The sequence below is a fragment of the Chiloscyllium plagiosum genome, unplaced genomic scaffold, assembly GCF_037043375.1.
Source record: "Chiloscyllium plagiosum isolate Xiang-an unplaced genomic scaffold, Cpla_swu_hap1 HiC_scaffold_2, whole genome shotgun sequence".
NCBI lineage: Eukaryota > Metazoa > Chordata > Chondrichthyes > Orectolobiformes > Hemiscylliidae > Chiloscyllium > Chiloscyllium plagiosum.
In genome coordinates, this window is record NW_028270140.1 from 69,170,559 (window position 1) to 69,195,832 (window position 25,274).

The 25,274-nt window shown below is 41.1% G+C and overlaps 1 protein-coding gene across 6 annotated transcripts in view; it reads right to left on the bottom strand.

Moving 5' to 3' along the window:
• LOC122561322 (solute carrier family 28 member 3-like) overlaps window positions 1–25,274 on the bottom strand; it is a 228,942-nt gene that overhangs the window by 157,044 nt on the left and 46,624 nt on the right. For all 6 annotated transcript variants that reach the window (XM_087997568.1, XM_043713029.2, XM_087997563.1 and 3 more), the window contains 2 exons: window positions 16,813–17,002; window positions 8,698–8,842 (listed from right to left, as the gene is read on the bottom strand). In XM_087997568.1, coding sequence (XP_087853694.1) covers window positions 8,698–8,842; window positions 16,813–17,002 — 335 coding nt within the window. The remainder of the gene's footprint in view (window positions 1–8,697; window positions 8,843–16,812; window positions 17,003–25,274) is intronic.

Below are 25,274 nucleotides of genomic sequence, written 5' to 3' on the forward strand. Positions count from 1 at the left end.
AAATTCATGTGCTTGTCATCTGCGTGTGTGGCTACTAAGGATAGCTGGTCATGTTGTTTCGTGGCTAATTGGTGTCCATGAACCTTGACCGCTGACTCTGGAGTCCCCAGTCATTAGGAACATGTTTCTTGCATTTATCCCATCTAGTCCTGTTAGGTTTTTATAGAGTTTTATCAGATCCCTCCTTATTTTTCTAAACTTCAGTGCAATAGTCCAACCTGATCATCTCTCTTCATCGATCAGTCTTACCATCCTGGGAATATGTCTGGTAAACCTCTGTTGCACTCTCTCCATAGCCAGATCATCCTTCCTCAGCTTGCACACAATACTCCAAGCTGGTCTCACCAAGGCCCTGTAAAACTGCAGAAACTCAAATCCTCACAGTATGAAGGTCAACATGTCATTTGCTTTCTTCACGGCCGCTGCATCTGCATGCTTGTTTCCAGCGACTGGTGTACAAAGACATTCAGGTTTTACTGCACCTCCCCCATTTCCCAATCCATCACCATTCAGATGATAATCTGCCATCCTATTTATTCTACCAAAGGGTTTCTTCACATTTATTCACATTATACTTCATATGCCAGGTATTTACTCATTGAACTTATCCAAATCACACTGACGCATCTCAACATCCTACTCAGTTCACCCTACCACCAAGCTTGTGACATCTGAAAACTTGAAGATAGTATACTTAGTTCACTTATCTAAGTCATTAATAATGTATTCAATTATGAACAGCTGGGGATCCATGCACAAATCACTGTGATATCCCACTAGTCACTGGCTGCTACTTGGAAAAAGACCTATTTATTCCTACTAAAATAAATTAAGAACTGTGGATGCTGAAAATCTGAAACAAGAACAGAATTTGCAGAAGAAACTCAGCAGATCTGGCAATAATTGCAGAGAAAAGCAGAGTTAATGTTTTGAGTCCAGTTACCCTTCTTCAGAGATAATGGTAGAGTTTCTTTGTATCTGCTGACCTCATCTTTCCAGATAATAGCAGCCATGGGCTTGGAAAGTGATGTCTAAGAAGCCTTGATAAATTTCTACAGTTCACTTACACATGGTAAACACTGCTGCTCCTGTGTCGGTATTGAATGTTTGTGTATATCAAGCCACTTGCTATGCCTGGAAGGCGTCAAGCTTCTTGAATGTTGTTGGAGCTGCACTCATCCAGGCGAGTGGTGAGTATTCCATCACAGTCCTTTCTGATGCCTTGTAGATGGTGGATAGGCTTAGGGGAGTCAAGGCGAGTTACTCTCTGCTGTATTCTGAGCCCCTGACCAACTCTTGCAGCGTAAGTATTTATGTGGCTAGTCCAGTTCAGTTTCCAGTCAATTGTGTCCACCAGAATGTTGATAGTGAAGGATTCAGTGATAATAATGCCACTGAATGCCAAGAGGCAATGATTATATTCTCACTTGTTGAAAGTGGTCAATGTGTGGCACTTGTGTGGCTTGACCATTAATTGCCATTTGTCAGCCCAAGCTTAAATTTTAACCAGCTCTCGTTGGGTTGCTTAGTATCTGAGTGAATTGTTCTGAACGAGACGAAACTATCAGCAAGCAACTCACTCTGACTTCAAGATGGAGGAAAGTTTATTAATGAAGCAGCTGATGATATTTGGGCCTAGCATGCTACCTGAGAAACTCCTGGAGCTGCACTGACTGACCTCCAAAAGTACAACCATCTTCCTTTGCGCTAGGTATACTTCCAACCAGCAGAGATTCTTTCCTGATTGTCATTTACTCTAGTTTTCTTAAGGTTCCTTAATCTTATACAAATAAATGCGGCCTTGATATCAAAGTCTGTCACTCTCACATCACCTCTAGAGTTCAGCTCTACTGTCCATGTTTGAATCAAGGCTCTAATGGGGTCAGGAACATAGAGGCTCTGGCAGAATTCAAACTGAGAGTCAATAAGCGAGCTATTGCTTAGGTACGACTTGATAATACTGTTGATGACCCTTTCCATTTCACTGATTAGTGTTAGTCGACTAATGGGACGATAACTGGCCAGGTTTAATCGGTACTAATTTTCACATGTAGGACATACCTGGGCGGGGTTCTACATTGCACAATCTGATGGGATTGTTCTAGAATCCACAGAATTGTGGAAGATGACTATATATATATACACACACACACACACACACACACCGCACCCCCTTTTGGTACTATTGGATGTAGATCATCAGACCCTGGGGATTTGTCAGTTTTCAGTACTACTGATTACTCTAGCACTATTTTTTAAATACCATAACCTCCTTCAATTCCTCCTTTCTACCACTTCTGGGAAGTTATTTGTGACTTCTGTGAAGACAGAACTGAAGTAGTTGTTTAATTGCTTTGACATATTTTTTGTTCTTCATTATCAATTCTCCCACTTAAGTCTGTAAGGGACTGACATTCAACTTCACCAATCTTTTTCTTTTCACACACTTACAGAAGCTCTTATAGTCCATGTTTATGCTCCTTGCAAATTTATTGTCACAAACAATTTTACACTTCTTAATCAACCTTTTGGTGCTCTCTTGATGAATTCTAAATTGCTCCTGATCTTCATGTTTGCTACTTCCTCTAGCAATTTTATATAATTCCACTTTGAACCTAACACCACCCTTAAAACGTTGTTGTTAGCCATGATTCTTGTGTTCTTTCATGCATAACTGTCACAATTTGTTCCTTAAACAATAGCCATTGCCCATCTATTGTAATGCCTTTTAATGAAGTTACCCAGTCCATCAAGCCAACTCAACCACCAACTACCTATCAAATACAAGACAGCTTTATACCATTCAGAAAACTACCCTTTAACCCAAGTTAGAATGCAGAGGTTTATTTTGGATTCTAGACTTTTTTTCTATTTTCTCTGAAAAGAGACATTCGGGTTTTTTTCTACTATTAACAATAAGGGTCTATAGCCCCTAAGCATTTATTTATTTAAATAAAAATATAATGTTACGCACCTATGGCACTACACATTTAATTATCTAGAGATGAAAACCTATCAGTAATTTGCCTGAAATTTCTTACCTGATCTCATCATCACTATTTGGTGGACACAGTAGCCTAATAGCTTCTCTATTATTCATTAGTCTGAACAGAGTTTCCCCTTAGCTGCAACAATAACAAAATATTACAGATGCGTATATGAAATAAAAACAGAAAATGTTGCTGGAAGTCAGCAGGTCTGGCAGTGTCTGTGCTATGAGAAACAGAATTAACTTATGACACCAAAGTCAGTGAACTAGTGGACAGTGTGGAAGAATGTTTCAGGCTGCAGGAAGACTTGGATAAACTGCAGAATTGGGCTGAGAGGTGGCAAGTGGAGTTCAATGCAGATAAATCTGAGCTGATTCACTTTGAGAAGAATAACAGGAAGGCAGAATATTGGGTCAATGGAAAGATTCTAGGTAGTGTGATTGTGCAGAGGGACCTTGGAGTTCATGTACATAGATCCCTGAAAGTGGCCACCTAGGTTGGTAGTGCTGTGCGGCCGCACTTGGAATGTTGTGTTCAGTTCTGGTCACCCCATTACAGGAAGGATGTGAAAGCATTGGAAAAGGTGCAGAGGAGATTTACCAAGATGTTGCCTGGAGGGAAGGTCTTATGAGGAAAGACTTGCGTCTGTTCTCATTGGAGAGAAGAAGGCTAAGAGGGGATTTGATAGAGACATACAAGATGATCAGAGGATTAGACAGGATAACCAGTGAAAGCTTTTTTCCTCGGATGATGACGTCAGCTTGTACGAGGGGGCATAGCTACAAATTGAGGGGTGATAGATTTAAGATAGATGTCAGAGGTAGATTCTTTATTTGGGTGCAGCAAGGACACACAGATCATAGGGTGAAAGAAACTTGTACAGAGTGCGGCATTCAGGTAAACCGCACAGGACGTGCGTGAGGCAAGAATAACATTAACAAGATCAACATTATTTGAAGTTTGAATGTCCATTCATCAGTCTAATAACAGCAGGGAAGAAGTTGTTCTTGAGCCTGCTGTTGCGTGTGTTCAAGCTTCTGTATCTTCTACCTGACGGAAGAGGTTATAGGAGAGCAATACTGGGGTAGGATGGGTCTTTAATGATGTTGGCAGCCTTTCTGCAGCAATGACAGATGTAAATGGAGTCCATGGATGGGAAGTTGGTTTCAGTGATGGTCTGTACTGTACATACAACCTTCTGTACTTTCTTACAGTCCTGAGCAGAACAGTTGCTGTACCAGGCCGTTTTGCACCCTGACAGTATACTTTCTATGGCGCATCTGTAAACGTTGGTGAGGGTCCTTATGGATGTTCCAAATTTCCTGAGCCACCTGAGGAAGAAAAGGCGTTGTTGTGCTTTCTTGACCACTGCATCCACATAGGAAGTTCAGGCCAGGTTGTCAGTTATTGTCACTCCTAGGAACTTAATGTTGTCAATCCTCTCAACATCCGCTCTGTTGATATAAACGGGGACGTGTTCTCCTCCCTTCTTTCTGAAGTCAATGATCTTTAGTTTTGCCGACATTGAGAGAGAGGTTATAATCATTGCACATCACCAAGCCCTCTATCTCCTTTCTGTATTCTGACTCATCACTGTTTGATATCCGTCCTACCATGGTGGTGTCATCAGCAAACTTGTAGATGGCGCTCATTCAGAATTTGGCTACAGTCATAGGTGTACAGGAAGTATAGTAGGAGGTTGAGAACGGATCCTTGGTGAGCTTCAATGTTGAGTGTTATCATAGAGGAGATGTAGCTGCTTAAAGTCAGTTTAGGAGAAAGAATAGCTATTAATGGGGACAATCAGTAGCCAACATTGGGTGATGTATGGTAGCAACCTCCACTCCCGGCACCTTCCCCTGCAACCGCAGGAGGTGCAAGACTTGCGCCCACACCTCCCCCCTCACCTCCCTCCAAGGCCCCAAAGGAAACTTCCATATCCGCCACAGATTCACCTGCACCTCCACACATATCATCTATTGCATCCTCTGCACCCGATGTGGCCTCCTCTATATTGGGGAGACAGGCCGGCTACTTGCGGAGCGTTTCAGAGAACACCTCTGGGACACCCGGACCAACCAACCCAACCACCCTGTAGCTCAACATTTCAACTCCCCCTCCCACTCCACCAAGGATATGCAGGTCTTTGGACTCCTCCATCGTCAGACCACAACAAAACGACGGTTGGAGGAAGAACGCCTCATCTTCCGGCTAGGAACCCTCCAACCACAAGGGATGAACTCGGATTTCACCAGTTTCCTCATTTCCCCTCCCCCCACCCTGTCTCAGTCAAATCCATCAAATTCAGCACCGCCTTCCTAACCTGCAATCTTCTTCCCGACCTCTCCGCCCCCACCCCAGTCTGACCTATCACCCTCACCTTGACCTCTTTCCACCTATCATATTTCCAACGCCCCTCCCCCAAGTCCCTCCTCCCTACCATTTATCTTAGCCTGCTGGACAAACTTTCCTCATTCCTGAAGAAGGGCTTATGCCCGAAACGTCGATTCTCCTGTTCCCTGGATGCTGCCTGACCTGCTGCGCTTTTCCAGCAACACATTTCCATCTCTAATCTCTCCCACCTGCTAACTTTCCCCTGATCTTTACTTTTGTTCCACTCATTTCCGTCATCTTTTTCTGCACGAGAAAACCCGTTAATTTTCCGCCTCTCTTCGGTTCTTAAGAAGAGTCAACGTTAATTCTTTCTCTCTCCAAATATGATGCCGAGTTCCTCAAGCCCTTTTTCTATTCTCTTTATTCCCTCACTAATTAATCCCTTTCGAGTGCTATTATAATCTAGACAGTCGTTTTTCCAGCACAGATGGCATTGCAGATGGGGACCCTGCAGAATTCCAGGTAGCAGGCTATAAGACCATATGACATAGGTGGAGAAGTAGCTATTCAGCCCACCAAGCCTGCTCCACCAGTCAATGAGATCGTTGCATATCTGGTAACCCTCAACTTTACATTCCTGCCTTTATCCATAACTATTGATTCCTTTACTGATTAAAAACCTGTCTCAGCTTTCAATATATTTAGCAACCTGGCCTCAACAGCTCTCTGTAGTAAACAAAGTCCACAGATTCTCAACCTTCCAGGAGAAAAGTTTTCTCTTCATGTGTATCTTAAACAAGTGCCTCTTTATTCTAAGATTTTATCCTTTTCAGTACATTTTTCCTTCAATAAAAGACTTAATACTGTTCACAACAGTCCAGCTGTGGTCTGACTAATGCCTTGGTTACTCTGAAGAAATTGCTGAGGAGATTGAAAATTCTGCTGGGTAATCCTCCATGCTTGGAACCATACAAAGGATTCCAGAGAATTTGTACCCTATACTTATCTCACACATCCCCAATTATCCCTGCTCTCAACAACTTACACCCCCGATCCTGACCCAACATCCCTACCTCACTCTAGACCCAATGGACCCTTCTGTCTCTCCAGGCCTGCACACCCTTCCCCGACTGAAGGACCCATTGACTGCTGTGAAAAATGTGTGCATGGTTTGCCTTCCCCCAACAGTTCTGCACTATGAGAGAACTGCCAGAATGGAAGTATGGCTCCATATTTTTGAAACAGCCCTGATCAGAATCACTTAACAGAAATGGGGAAGTCTCTCCTTGCTAAAAAAATGATTGTATTGAAAGAACCAATTGTATTATAGGCAGATATTTTGGAAACAGAACACCATGATAAACGATTTGCAAAAGATTAGTATGCAGGAACCTCAGTCGTCCTTGCAAATGGAGGTGGAGTGTAAAATTAAGTAAGTCTTACTACAATGCTGCAGGGCATTAGTGAGACCACACCTAGAGTACTGCGTTCTCCTTTGGTCTCCTTACTTAAGGAAAATGTTACTTGCATTGGAAGCACTTCAAAGAAGTTCCACTCGGCTATTTCCCAAGATGAAGGGTGATGAATGGCTGAGTTTAGAAAAAATGAGAGGTGATATACAAAATTAGATTCTCAGGTGGCTTTACAAAGTAGATGCTCAGAAAATATTCCCTCAGGGAATACTATCTGGGAATTGCTAGTTGCAAAAACTTTTAGAAATTTTCCTTCCTTCCTTCCTTTACAATGGCACAAGGAAGGCAACATATCATGCAGTACCCATTCCAGTGACTACGGAAACACCTCTCTAGTCCTAACCAACTTGATACATAAACTCCTTAACATGAGAGAGATACCTTTTTAACCTCCGTAGCTGGGTGGTACCCTGACAGAGTGGATCACCTAACAATTGTAAAAGGCATCTATGTCCTTTCCATTGATTTCAACAGAATTGGCACTGGCATCTTGGTTAAGAATAAAACTTCACCATTTTGAATGACATGGAAACATTATTTTAAAATCATAATTAACTTCAGATCTGTTGCACTGATTTGGACAAAGATATCCAAAATAAAGAACAAAAATGAAAGATATAATTAAAGTCTACTTAGAGTCATACAGCATAGAAACAGGCCCTGCTGTCCACCACCACTTGCTTTGGCATCTCATTCTGTACATGCACCACCCTCTGTGTGAACAAGTTACCCCTCAGGTCACTTTTAAATCTTTCCCCCTCACCTTAACATGGCTCCAGTTTTGGACTCTCCCCATCCTCGGAAAATGACCTTGGTTATTCACCGTATCCATGCCCCTTCATGATTTTATAAACATCTATAAGGTCACCCCTCAGCGTCCAATGCGCCGGGGAAAAAAGCGCCAGCCTATTCAGCTTCTCCCCATAACTCAAACATTTCAATTCCAGCAAATTCTTGGAATTCTTTTCTACACCCTCTCAAATTTAACAACATCCTCCCTATGGAAGGGCAGCCAGAATTGTACGCTGTATTCTGAAAGTGGCCTCACCAATGTCTGTACAGCTGCATTATGATATCCAACTCCTATACTCAATGTTCTGACCAATGAAGGCAAAGGTTCAAAATGCTTTCTTCTCCATCCTGTGTACCTGGGATTCCACTTTCAAGGAACTATGTACTTGCCGACTCTTTTTTCGGCACCACTCCCCAGGGTCCTATCAATAAGCAAACATGTCGTGCCCTGATTTCCCTTACCAAAATGCAACACCTCACATTTATCTAAATTAAACTCCATTTGCCACCCTTCTCCCATTTGTCCATCTGATGTAGGTCCCATTGTACTCTCAGATAATCTTCACCATTGTTCATTACACCACCAATTTTGGTGCCATTTGCAAATGTATGAACCATGCCTCCTTCTACACTCACATCCAAATCATTTATATCATTAATGAAAAGCAGTGGACCCAACTGTGGCACACTGCTAGTCACAGGCCTCTAATCCAAAAAGTGACGCCCTATACCTGCCTCCCACCTTCAAGCCAATTTTGTATCCAACTGGCTAGTTCCCCCTGGATCCCATGCGATCTAACCTTACTAACCAGTCTATCATGCAGAACCTTATCAAATACTTTCCTGAAGTCCATACAGACATCTACTACTCTGTCTTCACCAATCTTCTTTGTCACCTCTTCAAAAACTCGATCAAGTTAATGACACAATTTTCCACACACAAAGCCATGTTAACAATCCCTAATCGGTCCTTTCCAAATGCATGTAAATACTGTCCATCAGAATCTCCTGGCTTTTTCTTACAGCCTTTCTGAAATAACTTGTTCAAACTACTATTTATTTACTCGGCAAGAATAAAAAATAATGAAGGAAAGAAGTACTGTCTTTACCTTATCTGGATGTTTGGAGAAGATGAACAAGAACAAAATAAACAACAGAAGTCCCACAACAGAAATTAGCTGGTTCGTGCCTTGCTTAGTTGTGTCCAGAATAAGCCAAAGTACAACTAGTACAAGTAGAATCATATATAGTAGTCTGAGGTAAAAGAAAATACAATAGTTTGAAGAAATCTTAGGTTTAGTCAACTTTATCATTCTATGGAACCAATAAACTGTAGCCATTTTATTAGTTGGAAAAACACCCTTCCACGTAAACCGTCATCTTGACTTGGACAAATATCACTATTGCCTCACTATCACTTAGTCAAAATTAGAAATTCCTAATTTAGAACCATTTTCGGATCACCAGTACCACAAAGCCTGCAGTGGTTCAAGGAAAAGGCTCATTGTCACTTTCTTAGGGCAATTCTCAAAGAGCAAAAAATTTTGACTTTCCCAAAAGCATCCACATTCTAAGAACAAATAAAATCTATAATTTAACTTTTAGAGGGAAAGGTCAATATGAATATGTAATTGCCACGAAATTATAGGGAGGTGATGATATAGTGACATGTCATTAGATTAGCAATCCAGAGAACCAGGTTAACGCTCAAATTCCACCTCAACAAATGGTGAAATTTGAATTACCTTAACAAAACCTTAAAAGCTACACCAGTGGTGACAATGAAGATATTGTTGATTTTGTAAAAACCTATCTGGTTGACTAACACCCTTTTAGACCAAGGCACCAGAAACAATAAAGGCACAAATCGCCTTGTCAACCCTACAAAGTTCTACTAAACTAACATCTAGGAGCTTGTAGCAAAATTGGGATACTTGTCAAACTACAGCCTGATATTGTTTATAAAATACGATTCCATGAAAATGAGTATTCCAGTTTTGGCTTTCATTAACAGGGGGGATTTAATTTAAGAGCCTCAAGGTTTTGCCGCAGCTCTATAAAACCCTGGTTAGACCACACTGGAATTTGTGTCTAGTTCTGGTTGCCACACTATAGGAAGGATGTAGATGCTTTACAGAGGGTACAGAGAAGATTTATCAGGATGCTGCCTGGATTGGAGGACTTGTCTTATGAAGAGAGGTTGAGTGAGCTAGGGCTTTTCACACTGGAGAGAAGGAAGAAGAAAGATGACTTGATAGAGGCATACAAGGTAATGAGAGGCATAGATAGAGTAGATAGCCAAAAACTTTTCCCCAGGACAGAAATGGCTGTCACAAGGAGTCATAATTTTAAGGTGACTGGAGGAAGGTATAGGGGAGATGTCAGAGGTAGGTTCATGAGTTGGGTGCGTAGAATGCATTGCCAGCGGTCGTAGTAGATTCAGAGAAATTAGGGATATTTAAGCCACTGTAGAACAAGCAAATGGATGGCAGTAAATTGGGGGCTGTTTGGTTGAGCTTGATCTTATATTAAGATAAATGCTTGGCACAACATCATGGACTGAAGGGCCTGTACTGTGCTACACTGTTCTATACCACCATCACCACCTCTGAGTATGCTCTGACCCAACAGAGCCACCAGATGTGGTGGCACAGTGATATACAATTGCAAGGGAATTTCCCTGAGAGTCCTCAATATTGACTCCAGACATCATGAAGTCTTATAGCATCAAGTAAAATGAGAGTAATCCTGCTGATTATCATCTATTGCTGTCTCCTTCCCTGTGATGATGAATCAGTTCTCTTCCACATTGGACACCACTTGGAGGATACACTGGAGGGAAGAAAGGTCACAAAATATACACTTGGTGGGAAACATCAATCACCAAGGGTGGTTCAGCAACACCACAAATGACCAAGCTGGACAAGTCCTAAAGGATGTGGCTGCTGGACTGGGCTTATGGCAGTTGGACAGAAAAATGTACCTAGCTTCATTCTCACAAATCTATCTGTTGCAGACACATCTGTTCATGAAAGTATCTGTAAAAAGGAGCACCAAACAGTCTTGTGGAAACACAGTCCCTTCTTCAGATTGAGGACAACATCCATTGTTTTGTCTGATTGTTGCTGAATGGGAAAGATAAAAAATAAACCTAACTGGGCATCCATTATCAGTTGTGGCTGTCAGAAGCAGCAGAATTGTATTCAAACATCATTTCCCCATTCTACCATTACTAACAAGCCAGTGAATCAATCCTCATTCAGTGCAAAGTTCAGGTAGACTTGCCACATGCAGCACAAGGCATTCCCAAAAGTGAGATGTCAATTTGTTGAAGCTACAACTCATGATTATTTCTTTGTCAAAAAAGAATCAGAATGTGATAGGCAAGCTAAATGATCCCACAACCAACAAATCTGATTTGAGCTCTGCCGTTGCATTGCATCCAGTCACGAACAGTGGTGGATAATTCGTCAAATCACTGGAAGAGGAGATTCCACAAATATCCCCATTATTAACGGTGAGGGAGCCCAGTGCATCAGTGGAAAACACAAGGCTAAAGCATTTTCAAACTCAGTGCCCCGTGGACAATCCATTTCAGAATTCTCCTGAGGGTACCAGCCCCACAGCTGCCACCATGCAGTTGATTCATTTCACATATGATATTAAAAAACAGTGAAAGGTACTGGATGCTGAAAAGGTTGTGGGCCTCAACAATAGGACCGAAGACATATTCCAGAGCATGCTGAAGCCTTAATTAAGCTGTTTCAGTACAGCATCAGCACTGGCATCTACCCAACAATGTGGGGCGGCACGGTGGCTCAGTGGTTAGCACTGCTGCCTCACAGCACCAAGGTCCCAAGTTCAATTCCAGCCTTGGATGACTGGCTGTGTGGAGTTTGCACATTCTCCCCGCGTCTGCGTGGATTTACTCCGGGTGCTCCGTTTTCCTCCCACAGTCCAAAGATGTGCAGGTCAGGTGAATTGGCCATGCTAATTTTCCCATAGTGTTAGGTGCATTAGTCAGAGGGAAATAGGTCTGGGTGGGTTACTCTTCGAAGGGTCGGTGTGGACTTATTGGCCAAAGGGCCTGCTGATGTGGAAAATTGCCTCGCTATGTCCTGTATACAAAAAGAATGGCACATCAAACCCAGCCAAGTTTACTCTTGATCATCAGAAAAGTGATGGAACGTGTCATCAACAGTGCTATTAAGTGGCTCTTACTTAGCAATAACTTGCTCACTGACATTCAGTTTGGGTTCATCAGGTTCGCCAGCTCCTGAACTCACTAAAACCTTGATCTAAAAACATGGACAAAACAGTTGAACACAAGACAGGAAGTGATATGAAGCTAATCTTTCAACCAGTATGGCATCAAGGAGCCCTAGCAAAACTGGATACAATCACAATCATAGGGAAAATTCTCCATTGACTAGAGTTGTCCGAGCATAAAGGAAAATGGTTGTACTCGCTACAAGTCAATAATCTCATCCTGAATTTAGCTTTTATTCTCTTAGCTGAAATAAAAGAAAAAAAATTGAAGCCTACACTATTGAAAGGTCAATCTGTTGGATGGGTGACCTAATAATTTGAAAGATCACTGGGCCATTTCTTAACATTTTGCATGTTTTCTGAGGAAATATGCTTGTTAAAAAGTGCTGTAATTCAGCAGGTGATGAAGCAAACTGCAGACACATTGTGTCTGACTGAAGCTCTGATTTAAACCAGATGCAGTGCATTGGATATGATTGATCATTTGTTTGTAAAACAAGATGCAGTTGATCATACGGTAATGTTGTGCAAATATCATCTGATTAATTAGATAACACAAAAGCTGCAGCAATCATGAGCAAGCCTACCTGAGGTCAAGGTTTGTTAAAAATCAAAGGATAACCCTCTTTTCAAGGAAAACAGGCAAAAGTTTGAAGGAATGGAAGAATACCTCACAATGGTACATTTGTGATGTCTGCCAATGGTCTGTCTAATTAACAGCTCAAAACTCGACAGTGTTAATGTTTTATCATACAAGTTGCTTCTTTGGATGGAGTCAAAAAATGGTGCCTCAGATCGATAGTTAGCTAGCTGAAGACTAGGAGGTGTCTGATCAACGACTGGAGATTGAGGCAGAGTAGGCTAGACCTGTTTTGGTCTGATCCTTGGACAAGTCCATGTAAACCAGTTCATGTGGGACTGCAAGCATTATATGAGTAAGCTTATCATGTATTAGTATTATTGTACTATTTTTGGAGTGTACCTTGCTTCAATAAAGAACAATCGTGTATATCCTGTTGTTTTGACAGCCTTGAGTTATTGATATCGATAGCTATCAATAAACTTGATAGACAAGGGAAGGTAGATATAAAAGTCTATATCCCGTAACATTCAATGGCAATAACATCACTGAATTCCCCACCATCAATTTCTTCAGAATCTCCATTGACCAAAATCTGAACTGGACCAGCCATTGGAATTCTGTAGCTACAAGAGAAAGGTTGGAAATTTTGCAGTAGGCATTTCACCTCCTGAGTCCTTAAAGCCTATGCACCATCTGCAAGACACAAATCACAAGGATGACAGAATATGCTCCAGTTTCATGGATGGGTGCAACTCCAATAATATTTAAAAAGCCATCCAGGACAAAGCAATCCCTCTTCCTTTGGGACATTCAACATTCACTCCCTCCATGACTGACACATAGTGGGGGTAGTGTGCCCCCAAGATGCACTGCAACATTTCACCAAGGCTCCTTAGACTGAAGCTTCCAAGTCCACGACCTCCACCACCTAGAAGAACGAGGGTAGAAGATACATGGGAACACCACTATCTATAGGATCCCCTTCAAAACACACACCATCCTGTCTTGGCATTATACCACTGTTCCTTCACTGTTACTGTGTCAAAATACAGAAACTCCCTCCCCAACCACACTACTTGGATGGCAGATTTCAGGAAAGGGGCATAAAAACAGATCAAAAAAGCAGCAGACCTGAGGATTGGGAGATTGACTGTGTGGATTGGGGTGGTTGTTGCGGCCGGCGGGGGTGGGGGGTGGGGGAAGAGCTGTGGTTTGAAAATAGTACAAGAGTAAATTATGAGGCAAGTATGAACTGAATGTAAAAGTTTCTACCAATACATGAAGAGGTAAAGATTAATGAAGACAAATGTAATCAAAAACATGGCAAGTTATAACCAGAAACAAAGAGATGACAAACAAACCCAATACATACTTTAGCTCTGCCTTACAAATGAAAACACAAACAACATTTCAAAAATGTTGTGGAGTATAAACTCAAGTTAAAGGAAAGAACTAAAGAGAGTCAGTATTAGTAGGTAAATGGTGTTGGGGATATTGATGGAATTAAAGGCCAACAAATTCCAAGAGGCCAATAATCAACATCCCAGAGTATTTAAGGATGTGACCCAGAAACAGTGGATGCATTAGTGGTCATTTTTCAAGATTCTACTAACTCTAGAACAGATTTTATTGTTTGGAAGATAGCTAATGTAACACTATCATTTTAAAAAGGAGATAGAGGGAAAATAGAATTATAGACTGGTTAGCCCAACATTGGTACTTGGGTATAGTGATCAGAACCAAATGGTTATTATTGATTACAAGATCCTTGAATGCAGTTGTTAACCTGGACCAATCAGGGAGCCCTAGCTGATAGATATAAACAGGGGATTAAAAAGAAAAAGGGGAGTTTTGCATCATTTCTTCCTTCAACTCTATTTTGATTTAGTCCCTACCCTCCCCTTCACTGTTTTTGATCACACAAAAAAGAAAAAGAAAAGAAAAGAAAAAAAAAATAAACAGGGGATTCAGAGTCTCATGATTTCAGGGGACTAATGTCGAGCTGGCTAGCCACAGCCAGTGTGGTGCGCACATGTAAATAAAGGATGTCTTGGTGATGGGATATCAATCTCTGTTCAGGAAAATCCCAATGTCCAATACAAAAAATTTAACATCAATGTACTTGAAAACCGTGACAGAATTGGACAGAGTCAATATGAGCTCATGAAAGATAAATCATGCTTGACAAACGTGTTGGAATGTTTCACGGATGTACCTAGTAGACTTGATAAGGAAAAGGCAGTTGATGTGACTTATTTGGACTTTCAGAAGGCTTTCAATAATGTCTCACTCAAGAAATTGGGGTAGACATGGATAGAGAAGTTAAAGCAGACAGGAAACAAACAGTAGGAATAAATCTTCCAAGTGGCAGGCAATGGCTAGTGGTGAACCACAGAGTCCAATGCTTGGACCTCAGTTACTAAATGAACTATCAACTTGCAGATGACATAAAACTGGTTGGGAGGGCGAACTGTGAGAACAGAGATGCTTTAGTGTGGTTTGGACATGTTGAGTAGGTGGGGCAAGTGCATGGCAGATGAAGTATACAGTGGATAAATATAAGGTTATCCACTTTGGTAGCAAAAGCCAGGATGAGATTATTATCTGAATAGTAGTAGATTAGGAAAGGGGGAGATGCAACAAGAATTGGGCGTCGTTGTACACCATTTACTGAAAGCAAGCATGCAGGTGCAGCAGGTAGTAAAGGCGACAAATAGTATGTTGGCTTCCATAGCAAGAGGATTCAAGTACAGGAGCAAAGATATCCTTGCTCAGCTGTACAGGGTCTTGATCAGACCAGCAGTAGTGTGTACAGTTTGTTGCCTTATCTGTAGCGGTATGTTGTGGCTATGGAGGGAGTGTAACAAACATTTATCAGACTGATTCCTGTGATGACAGTACTAACATATGACAAGATCCTGGATCAGCTAGGACTATGTTCACTGGAGTTGAGAAGAATTAAGGGGAATCTCACAGAAAGCTTTAAAATTCTAAGCGGACAAGACAAGGCAAATGAAGGAAGGATGTTCCCAATGACTGGCAACTCCAGAACTAGGAGTCACAGTCACATGGGAGGCCATTTAGAACTAAAATGGGGAGAAATCTCTTCACCCAGAAAGTGGTGAGCTCGTGGAATCCTCTGCCACAGAAAGGTTGAGGCCGAGTTGGTTTGGCCACACCTTGCAGATGAATGAAATAAATCTCTAGAATATTTATTCAATCCACATCTCCTCTACACAATCTTACACAGTCATTACAACACCATCTTACACTATTGTCTTAAATAATCAATACTTGTCTTTCCAGAGGGTCAATTTTACAGAACATCATATATGTATGGTATTGATCACATAACTTCAGATGAATCTTAAGCACCATTCAACTAATTAATTATCTCTCTCCTTTTTGGATCAACATAACACATGCTTTTGTTAGCTTGCTTGATTGCAGATATCCACAATACTTTTAGTATAAAAAACATAGAAAGAGGTGCTCTCCTCTGGAAAATTTGGCATATTTTCTACGGCTGGAAAGGTGAAACTTTATTCTGCTTTTAAACATCAGATCACTCTCTTGGATTTTCAAAAAGCTTCTTGATACATTGTACAAAAGGATTTTAAATTAAATGTTCCAACAGAAACTCTTTGAGAGTAGGATTCACAGAGTTCAATGGTGGATCTGCTTCTTTTCATTAATGATTTGGAAGAAAGGATAGGTCACATTATTAATTAAATTTGAAAATTATAAGGAATTTTGTGGAAAATTCAATAAAGGAAAATGGACAGGTCAGGCAAATTAGCTTAAGACTGGTAAAGCAGGACAAAGAATCTGATCAGAGGAATTAGAGAGAAATAACTTCTGGAGATCATCACGGTGACTCTCTCAAGCTTCATACTGAGTCAGGAAGTCGTGTGCATAACAACAGAGCCTTAATTTGGATCACCCAGATGATTCATGACAAAATTACAGCCGCTATACTAATGTTATAAAACATAATGCTGTGAACACATTCTATGTTTATTATGAATACATTGGTACAAATGTCAAGACCACATCCACATGTTCTCAATCCTTGATCCCACTAGAATTTACGAAGTCAGCGTGCGAGCGTTCACTGGCACCGGACTACAATGAGGCCCATCACCACTCCTTGCCAGACCCGTGCGGCTGCAACACCTAACTGCCTGCAACTGAGAAATGGTGGACAAATTCACCATTTCGTCAGCCTATGAAGCCCTTGGGAAGACTAGATGCATATTATACAAAAAGTTAAAAATGAAATACTGACACTAAGCATAAAAATACATAAATTGTATAAAAAGAATAAACTCAATTGAATTGATATAGATGTCTAGATACATGCTTTACTCACATTTTGAATAAAATCCAGTGTTGTCCGAGGAATTTGCTATGTAAAGAAATAAACTCAGCAATTGTATCTTCATACTTCTCAATAAGCATATCCCAAAAGTAAAAGAAAATGGCAATCAGTGTTAAAATAAGAAGTCCAAGAGCTCTTTGAAAGTTCAAAATACATGCTGCAATCACCATGCAAAAGTACCCTGCAAAATAAATGAAATATACTTAAATTCATGTATACAACTCCACCAGGGACTCAAGTCCCACTCAGATGCTTGAGCAGACATTCTTACATTATAATGTAATAGCGAAGGAACATTGTACTGTGTGAATTGCTAATTTTCAGGAGAGACATTAATCTATTTCAGGTGGAATAAAAGATTAATTTGCACTTTTAAAAGTGAAATAAGCAAGGAGGAATTCTCCCAATGTCCTGTCCAACAACTATGCCTTAACAAACTTCAGAAAAATTGATATAATTATTTATCTTGTTGTTGGAATTTGGAATCTCTGTGTTTGCAAATTAGCTGTTACATTTCACTACACTAACAACAAATCCTAAAGTACAATTTGGGGTTAGCATCAAATCTACAGGGATTTTCCTAGTTTCTACATTGTCAAAAACTCTGCTAAAGATGGTAGACAGCAACACATGTTCAGCCTAAACCAATGTCGCTTAGTTGATGATGTAACTATACCTTTCATGCTGATCAAGTAAGAAATAACTTAATAAAAAAGGAAAGACCGTAAAACATAGATACAGAAATGGAAGAGTATGGAGCGGGAAAAGCACAGCCGGTCAGGCAGCATCTGAGGAGCAGGAGAATCGACGTATTGGGCACAAGCCCACATGAGGAAGGACTTATGCCCAAAATGTCGATTCTCCTGCTCCTCAGATGTTGCTTGACCAGCTGTACTTTTCCAGCACCACACTCTTTGACTCTGATCTTCAGCTCTGCAGTGCTCACTTTCTCATAGGTACAGAAGTAGGCTATTTGCCCCATCAGGTCCACTTCATCTTTCAATGAGATCAAGGATGATCTGATAATCCTCAAATCCACTTTTCTATCTTATTCCCATAACCCTGGATTCCCTTTATGATTAGAAATCTGTCTATCCCAGCCTTAAATATATTTAGCACTCAGGGCTCACAACATTCTGTGGGAAAGAATTCCACAAATTTTCAACACTCAGAAAAACATCCTCTTCACCTCTGTCTTAAATGAGTGACCATGATGTTGATGTGTTGGTGTTGGACTAGGGTGGAGAAAGTCAGAAGTCACATGACACCAGGTTATAGTCCTCCAGGTTTATTTGAAATCATTGCTCCTTCATCAGGTGAAGTGGAGGGAAGCGCACAGGCCATTATCTCTCCACCTATATACTGTGCCTGTGCATAGCTATTATGTCCGAGTCCCACATTCCCATACATGCCCAGAATTCATCAGCCTTACCAATAAGACCCCTTGCATTGAAATAAATGCAGTCAGATCCTTCAAAGTTACCTCTTTCTCTTAGAGTCATAGAGATGTACAGCACGGAAACAGATCCTTTGGTCCAACTCATCCATGCCAACCAGATATCCTAAACTAATCTAGTCTCATTTGCCAGTACTTGGCCCATATCACTTTTATTTATCTCTCCACCCCCGAGGCTCCCAGCCCCCACTTATCTCTCCAACCATGAGGCTCCCACCTTCATTCCTGATGAAGGGCTCTGGCCAGAAATGTCAACTTTCCTGCTCCTCGGATGCTGCCTGACCTGCTGTGCTTTTCCAGCAACATACTCTCAACTCATATCCCTTTAAACCCTTCCTATTCATATACCCATCCAGATACTGTTTAAACGCTGTAATTGTACCAGCCTCCACCACAATCTCTGGCAGCTCATTCCATACACGCACCACTGACTTGTTCATCTGCCTTTTCTAATGGACTTGCTCTTTTCTGGTTCAGAATCATTCTTATCTGTCTTTTTATTTTTTCTGCTACTTAGGAACCTTCTACCTTGCTTCTCCCAGCTTAAAGGCTCCCAAAATAGAACTAGCACATCTGCCCATCAGGATGTTGGTCCCTTTTCAATTTAAGTGAAATCCATCCCTTTTCAGCAGGGTTTTTGTTTGCCCAGAAGAGATTGATTAGGTTAGATTCCCTACAGTGTGGAAACAGGCCCTTCGGCCCAACAAGTCCACACTGACCCTCCGAAGAGTAAATCACCCCCCCGACAGATGCTCCTAACAACTATGGACAATTTAGCATAGCCAATTCACCTGACCTGCACATCTTTGGAATATGGGAGGAAACCGGACCATCCAGAGGAAACCCATGCAGACACGGGGAGAATGTGCAAACTCCACACAAACAGTCATCCAAGGCTGGAATCGAACCTGGGACCTGGCGCTGTGAGGCAGCAGTGCTAACCACTGAGCCACCATGCTGCCTATCCTGATCCAATAATTGCAAATTGCAGCATCTCTTCAGCCATTAATTTATCTTTCTTTTTTTTATTCCTATTCTCATTAGAATATGGCACCCGGAGTAAACCAGAGATTATTACCTTCCAGGTTCTGCTTTTTAACCTACCAAACCTCTTAAATGAACTCTGCAAAAACTTAGCTCTTTTCCTAACTGTTTTGTTCCTACTAACATGTACAACAACTTGTGGCTTCTCACTCTCCCCTTTAACAATATGCTTTAACCACTTTGAGACATCCTTAACCCTTATATTCCTTCTGCGAAGTGCACAACCTCACATATTCATATTATATTCTATCTGCCAGGTTTTTGCTAGCTGACTTAGTCTATCGATAACCCTTTTTACATTCCTTGCATCATCCTCACTGCTTGCCTTCCCACAGTTTTGTGTCATCTGTAAATTTGGTGACAGTACATCAAAATCAGAGGCTGTAGATTTTGCTATTTAACTGTATTTTGAGAAGACATTTTGAATATCACTGTCTGGTGAACAGTAGAATCTTGAACCCAGACTTAACCTTTTGAAGGAATTTTCTAAAATTAGAGAAATGTTTAAATATGAGGTCCCATATTTGAATCCTTATATATGGTGCAAATGTTGGGAGGAAGAGGAAACGGCTAGAGAAGCCAGGAGAACACAAAGGCTAATAGAGATTAGTCCTTATTTCAAGTTAGAGTATAACAGTAAGGCAGTCTTGCTGAAACTGTGATTCCATATCTGAGCAGTAGTGCAGGATAGGCATGTCCCGTTAAAGGCAAAGGATAGGAAGCGCAAGATTCATGAACCGTGGATGACAGGAGAAATTGTACGACTAGCCAAGAGGAAAAGGGAAGCGTACATAAGGTCTAGGCAGCTACGAACAGAACGGGCCCTGGAGGAATATCGGAAGAGAAGGACAAGTCTTAAACAAAGAATCAAGTGGATGAAAAGGGGTCATGAAAAAGCCTTAGCAAGCAGAATTAAGGAAAATACCAAAGCATTTTATTCTTACATAAGAAGCAAGTGGGTAAGTAGAGAAAGGATTGGTCCACAAAAGATAACGAAGGAAGGCTGTGTTCTGAACCTGAGAGAATGGTTGAGATTCTGAATGATTACTTTGCATCAGTGTTCACTGAGGAGAGGAACATGAAGAATCTTGAGATTAGAGATAGAAGTTTCATTAGTCTGGATCACGTTGGCATAAGTAGGAAAGATGTGTTGGGTATGCTAGAGGTTATTAAGGTGGACAAATCCCCAGGACTGGATGGGATCTATCCCAGGTTGCTGAAGGAGGAGAGAGAGGAAATAGCTGGGGCCCTGACAGATGGGTAAAAACAATGACTGCAGACGCTGGAAATCAGATTCTGGATTAGAGTGGTGCTGGAAAAGCACAGCAGTTCAGGCAGCATCCAAGGAGCAGGAAAATCCCTGACAGATATCTTTGTGGCATCCTGAAATACAGGTGAGGTGCCGGAGGACTGGAGGGTAGCTTATGTTGTCCCCCTGTACAAGAAGGGTAGGAGGGATATTCTGGGTAACTGCAGACCAGTGAGCCGGACGTCGGTGGTGGGGAAGTTGCTGTGAGGGTACTAAGAGATGGGATCTATTTATGTTTAGAAAAGAATGAACTTCTCAGTGATAAGTAACATGTTTTTGTGTGGGGGAGATCATGCCTTACCAACTTAATACAGTTCTTTGAGGAAGTGATTAAGTTGTTAGATGAAGGAAGGGCTGTTGATGTCATATACATGGACTTCAGTAAAGCATTTGATAAGGTTCCCCATTGTAGACTAATGGAGAAAGTGAAGTCACATGGTGTGCAGGGTGTTCTAGCGAGGTGGATAAAGAACTAGTTGAGCAACAGGAGACAGAGAGTAGTAGTTGAAGGGAGTTTCTCGAAATTGAGAAAGGTGACCAATGGTGTTCCACAGGGGTCAGTATTGGGGCCACTGTTTGTTATATACATAAATGATCTGGAAGAGGCATTGTTGGTATGATCAGCAAGTTTGCAGATGACACAAAGATTAGCGGAGTAGCAGAAAGCATAAGGGACTGTCAGAGAATACAGGAGGATATAGATAGACTGGAGAGTTGGGTGGAAAAGTGGCAGATGGCTTTCAATCCAGACAAATGTGAGGTGATGCATTTAGGCAAACCTAATTCTAGAGCGAATTATACAATGAATGGAAGAACCTTGGGAAAAGTTGATGGGCAGAGAGATTTGGGAGTGCAGGTCCATTGTACCCTGAAGGTTGCTGCACTGGTGGATAGAGTGGTCAAGAAGGCATATAGTATGCTTGCCTTCAATGGATAGGGTATTGAGTGTAAGAGCTGGCAAGTCATGTTAAAATTGTACAAGACATTGGTTCGGCCGCATTTAGAGTATTGTGTACAGTTTTGGTCGCCACATTACCAAAAGGATGTGGACGCTTTGGAGAGGGTGCAGAGAAGGTTTACGAAGATGTTGCCTGGTATGCAAGGTGCTAGCTATGAAGAGAGGTTGAGCAGGTTAGGTTTATTTTCACTAGAAAAAAGGAGATTGAGGGGGACCTGATTGAGGTTTACAAAATCATGAAGGGTATAGACAGGGTGGACAGAAACAAGCTTTTTCCCAGGGTGAAGGATTCAATAACCAGAGGTCATGCTTTCAAGGTGAGAGGTGGAAAGTTTAAGGGATACACGCAGCAAGTACTGCACACACAGGATGGTGGGCATTTGGAACGCATTGCCAGCAGAGGTGGTAGAGACAGGCACGGTAGATTCATTTAAGATGCATCTGGACAGATGCATGAGTAGGTGGGGAGCAGAGGGTTACAAATGTTTAGGAATTGACCGACAGTACATTTGGATTGGCTCAGGCTTGAAGGGCTGAAAGGCCTGTTCCTGGGCTGTAAATTTTCTTTGTTCTTTGTAGTATTGAGAGTACTGGTTCCCTTATCTCAGAAAATATTTTATTTCATTATCGGCAACTCAGAGTTTGCTCTCTAGGATGATCCCCAGTATGCAGGGATTGCCTTATGAGCGAAGGTTAAATAGGTTGGATTCTACTCATTGAAGTTTAAAAGAATGAGTGGTGATCTCATTGAAATATCAGGGGCTTGACAGGGTAAATGCAGAAATGGTGTTTTCCTGCATAGCAGAGTCTCACCAGCCAATTTAAGACTGAGATGAGGAGGAATTTCTTCTGTCACACAGTTGAGAGTCTGTGGAACTCCTTACCACAGAGAGATGGGGGGCAGAGTCTTTGTGCATCTTTAAGGCTGAGATGGATTCTTGATCAGTAGAGGATGCAGCAGCACCTGAATGTAAGGCATGTCAGATCAGCCGTGATCCTAATAATGGAAGAGCAGGTTCAAAACGTCAAACAGCTTACTTCTCTTCCTATTTCTTATGGATCAGGCAGCATCTAAATAACACATATCCCATCAGGATATAGTGCCTTCCATACAACTAGTTAGAAATTTTGTCTTAGGCCACAAAGAATCAGGAAAGGGTCTTGTGCACAAGAGTGTTTACTGCTTCAATGACTCAGACAAATAACTGATGGAATTATCAAAGCTCTGAACTTTTATTTGGCTGGGTCTTTCCAAGGAACAACAAGTATTGTTTGACAATTAGTTTTGCGAATGCAGAGTCTATTAAATTCAATAATTCAGATTCAAGGGCTTTTCTTTTATGACTGACTAAGAGCTTAACAGTCCCTAACAACGTAATTGTGGCCATCAGTAGTCTACACGCAAATCTAAAAAGTTATGTCAATCCAAAGTGCTTTCAGTCTCCCAAAGTATCCGTGCTGCTGCTATCCATTCATGTTGTCTCGAGTCAGAGTACCTGCCTTTAAAAGAGTGAATGTTTACAGTAACAAAAATGGAATGCCAATCATATAGGCTGTTTTATTATGTAGTTGTTGAGCTCATAGGTATTATACTCATCTCAGCAAATGGAGAGTATTCCATCACATTGCTAACCTTGTAGATCAGGAACTCAAGAGACAAGCTAGTCATTGTTAAGTACACAGCCTCTGATCTAATCTTGTAGCCACAATATTTAATTGGCTGCTTCAGTTAAGTTCCTGGACAACGGCAAACTCAGGATGCATATGACAGGATACAATAGTAATGCTGCTGAATGTCAAAAGGAGATACATACCTGACAAAAATGTCAACTGGCACTTATTAGCATAAGCCCAAATGTATCCATGTTTGCAGCATAAGGAGTTGCAAATGAAACTGTATAATTGTCAGAAAATATCCTTTTTCAGATCTTCCGATGGACAGGAAGGTCGCTGATAAGGCAGCTGAACAGGTCAGTCTAAGGATATCACTTTGAGGAACTCATGTAATGGGATCCTGAAACTGAGATAAATAGCCTCTAGCAATCAAAACCAGTTTCCTCCATGCTAGATAAGACTTCATCCAGCATATGACATCATTCACAGAAGTTCAGTTTTACTAGAAGTACCTGCCACAAATCAATCAAATGCTGACTTGATGACAAAGGCATTCATCTTACTTCACTTCTGGATTTTAAATCTTTTTCCAAGTTTGGGCAAAGGCTGAATGAGGTCTGGAAGTTATTGGTCCTAGTTCAAATAGAACATTAGTGAGCATTTATTAATGAGGAAGTGCCACTGTTTACCTCTCATCACTTGTGAAATGACTACAATTGGCTGATGGGTCAGCAACTAATTGGTTTATGATTTTTTTTTGAGGACTGGATATGCTGGAAGATCCTCCAGAATTTCACAGAGATGCCAGTTGTAGCTACACCACAAGGTTTAGCTCGAGGTACAGCTCTTCCTGCAGCACAAGTCTCCAGCACCTCAAGCATAATGGCGCTGGGGCCTACTGCCTTGCTGCATTCAGTGTACTCAGCATTTCTTGATATCAAATGGATCAAATCAAATTCAATGAAGACTAATATTTATGATACTGGAGGGAGCAGTGATGGATTATCCATTCAGCACTCATGGCTGAACGACTGATTGCAAAATCTTTATTTCATATTTTATTCATTTTTATGAACCCTCCCATTCAGATAATTGTTAAATTTTCACCACCAACTTTTTATGACTGTTAACACATTAGACCAGCAGAGTTTCAGACTGAAAGCACAATGAGCTTCATTCATCTGAGTATACATTAAACTACTGGAATTCTGAATTAATAGTTTCAGTAAATTTCATTGGTCAAGAGAAGATCAGCAGCTTGTTCTCAGTCAAGTCTCTAAAACTGTGATCTCATGGTGCACTTTCCAAAATGTTTGCCTTGAGCAAGATCTAAGAATGGGATTAAGTGAAACAGCTGCACAGTTCACAAAAGATGATGAGCAGAGTTTGAAGAAGAATAAAAGATGGCAATCAATAAGAAACACTGGAATACAGGAGCAGAAATAGACCATTTAGTCCCTTGAGCCTGTTCTGCCATACAATGAGATCAGGGCTGATTGGTGGCCTAACTCCATCTACCTGCCTTTGGCCCATATCCCTTAATACCTTTTCAAAGCTTTATCCATCTCACAGATTTAAAATTACGAACAATCTAGCAACAACTGCCATTTTTGCGGAAGCTTTGTCCAAACCTCTATTACTCTGGGTGAAGAGGTGCTTACTAACATCTTTCCTGAATGGTCTGATCCTCATTTTTAGATTGTGCTCCCTATTATAGAATCTCTAAGCAGTGGAAATAGTTTATCTTTATTTACCATCTTTTCCCATTGTTATCTTGAAGACTTCGTTCAGATAACCCTTAACTTTCTAAATTCTACTGAAACAAGCATATTTGTATAATCAATCTTTATAACTTAACCCCCTGCAGTTCAGGGGTAATTTTTGTAAACCTACATTGCACTCTCTCCAAGGCCAATATATCTTGCGTAAGAGTGGCTAAGAGTTTTATTTCACCATAGTATGAAATGGAAATGCCAATTCCAAATCACAATAGTAATTTTGTTGTGTGTTTTCAAATGCAGATCTGTCACTCAGTCAATAAACAAATAATTTTTCAGCCTAGTTACTATAAA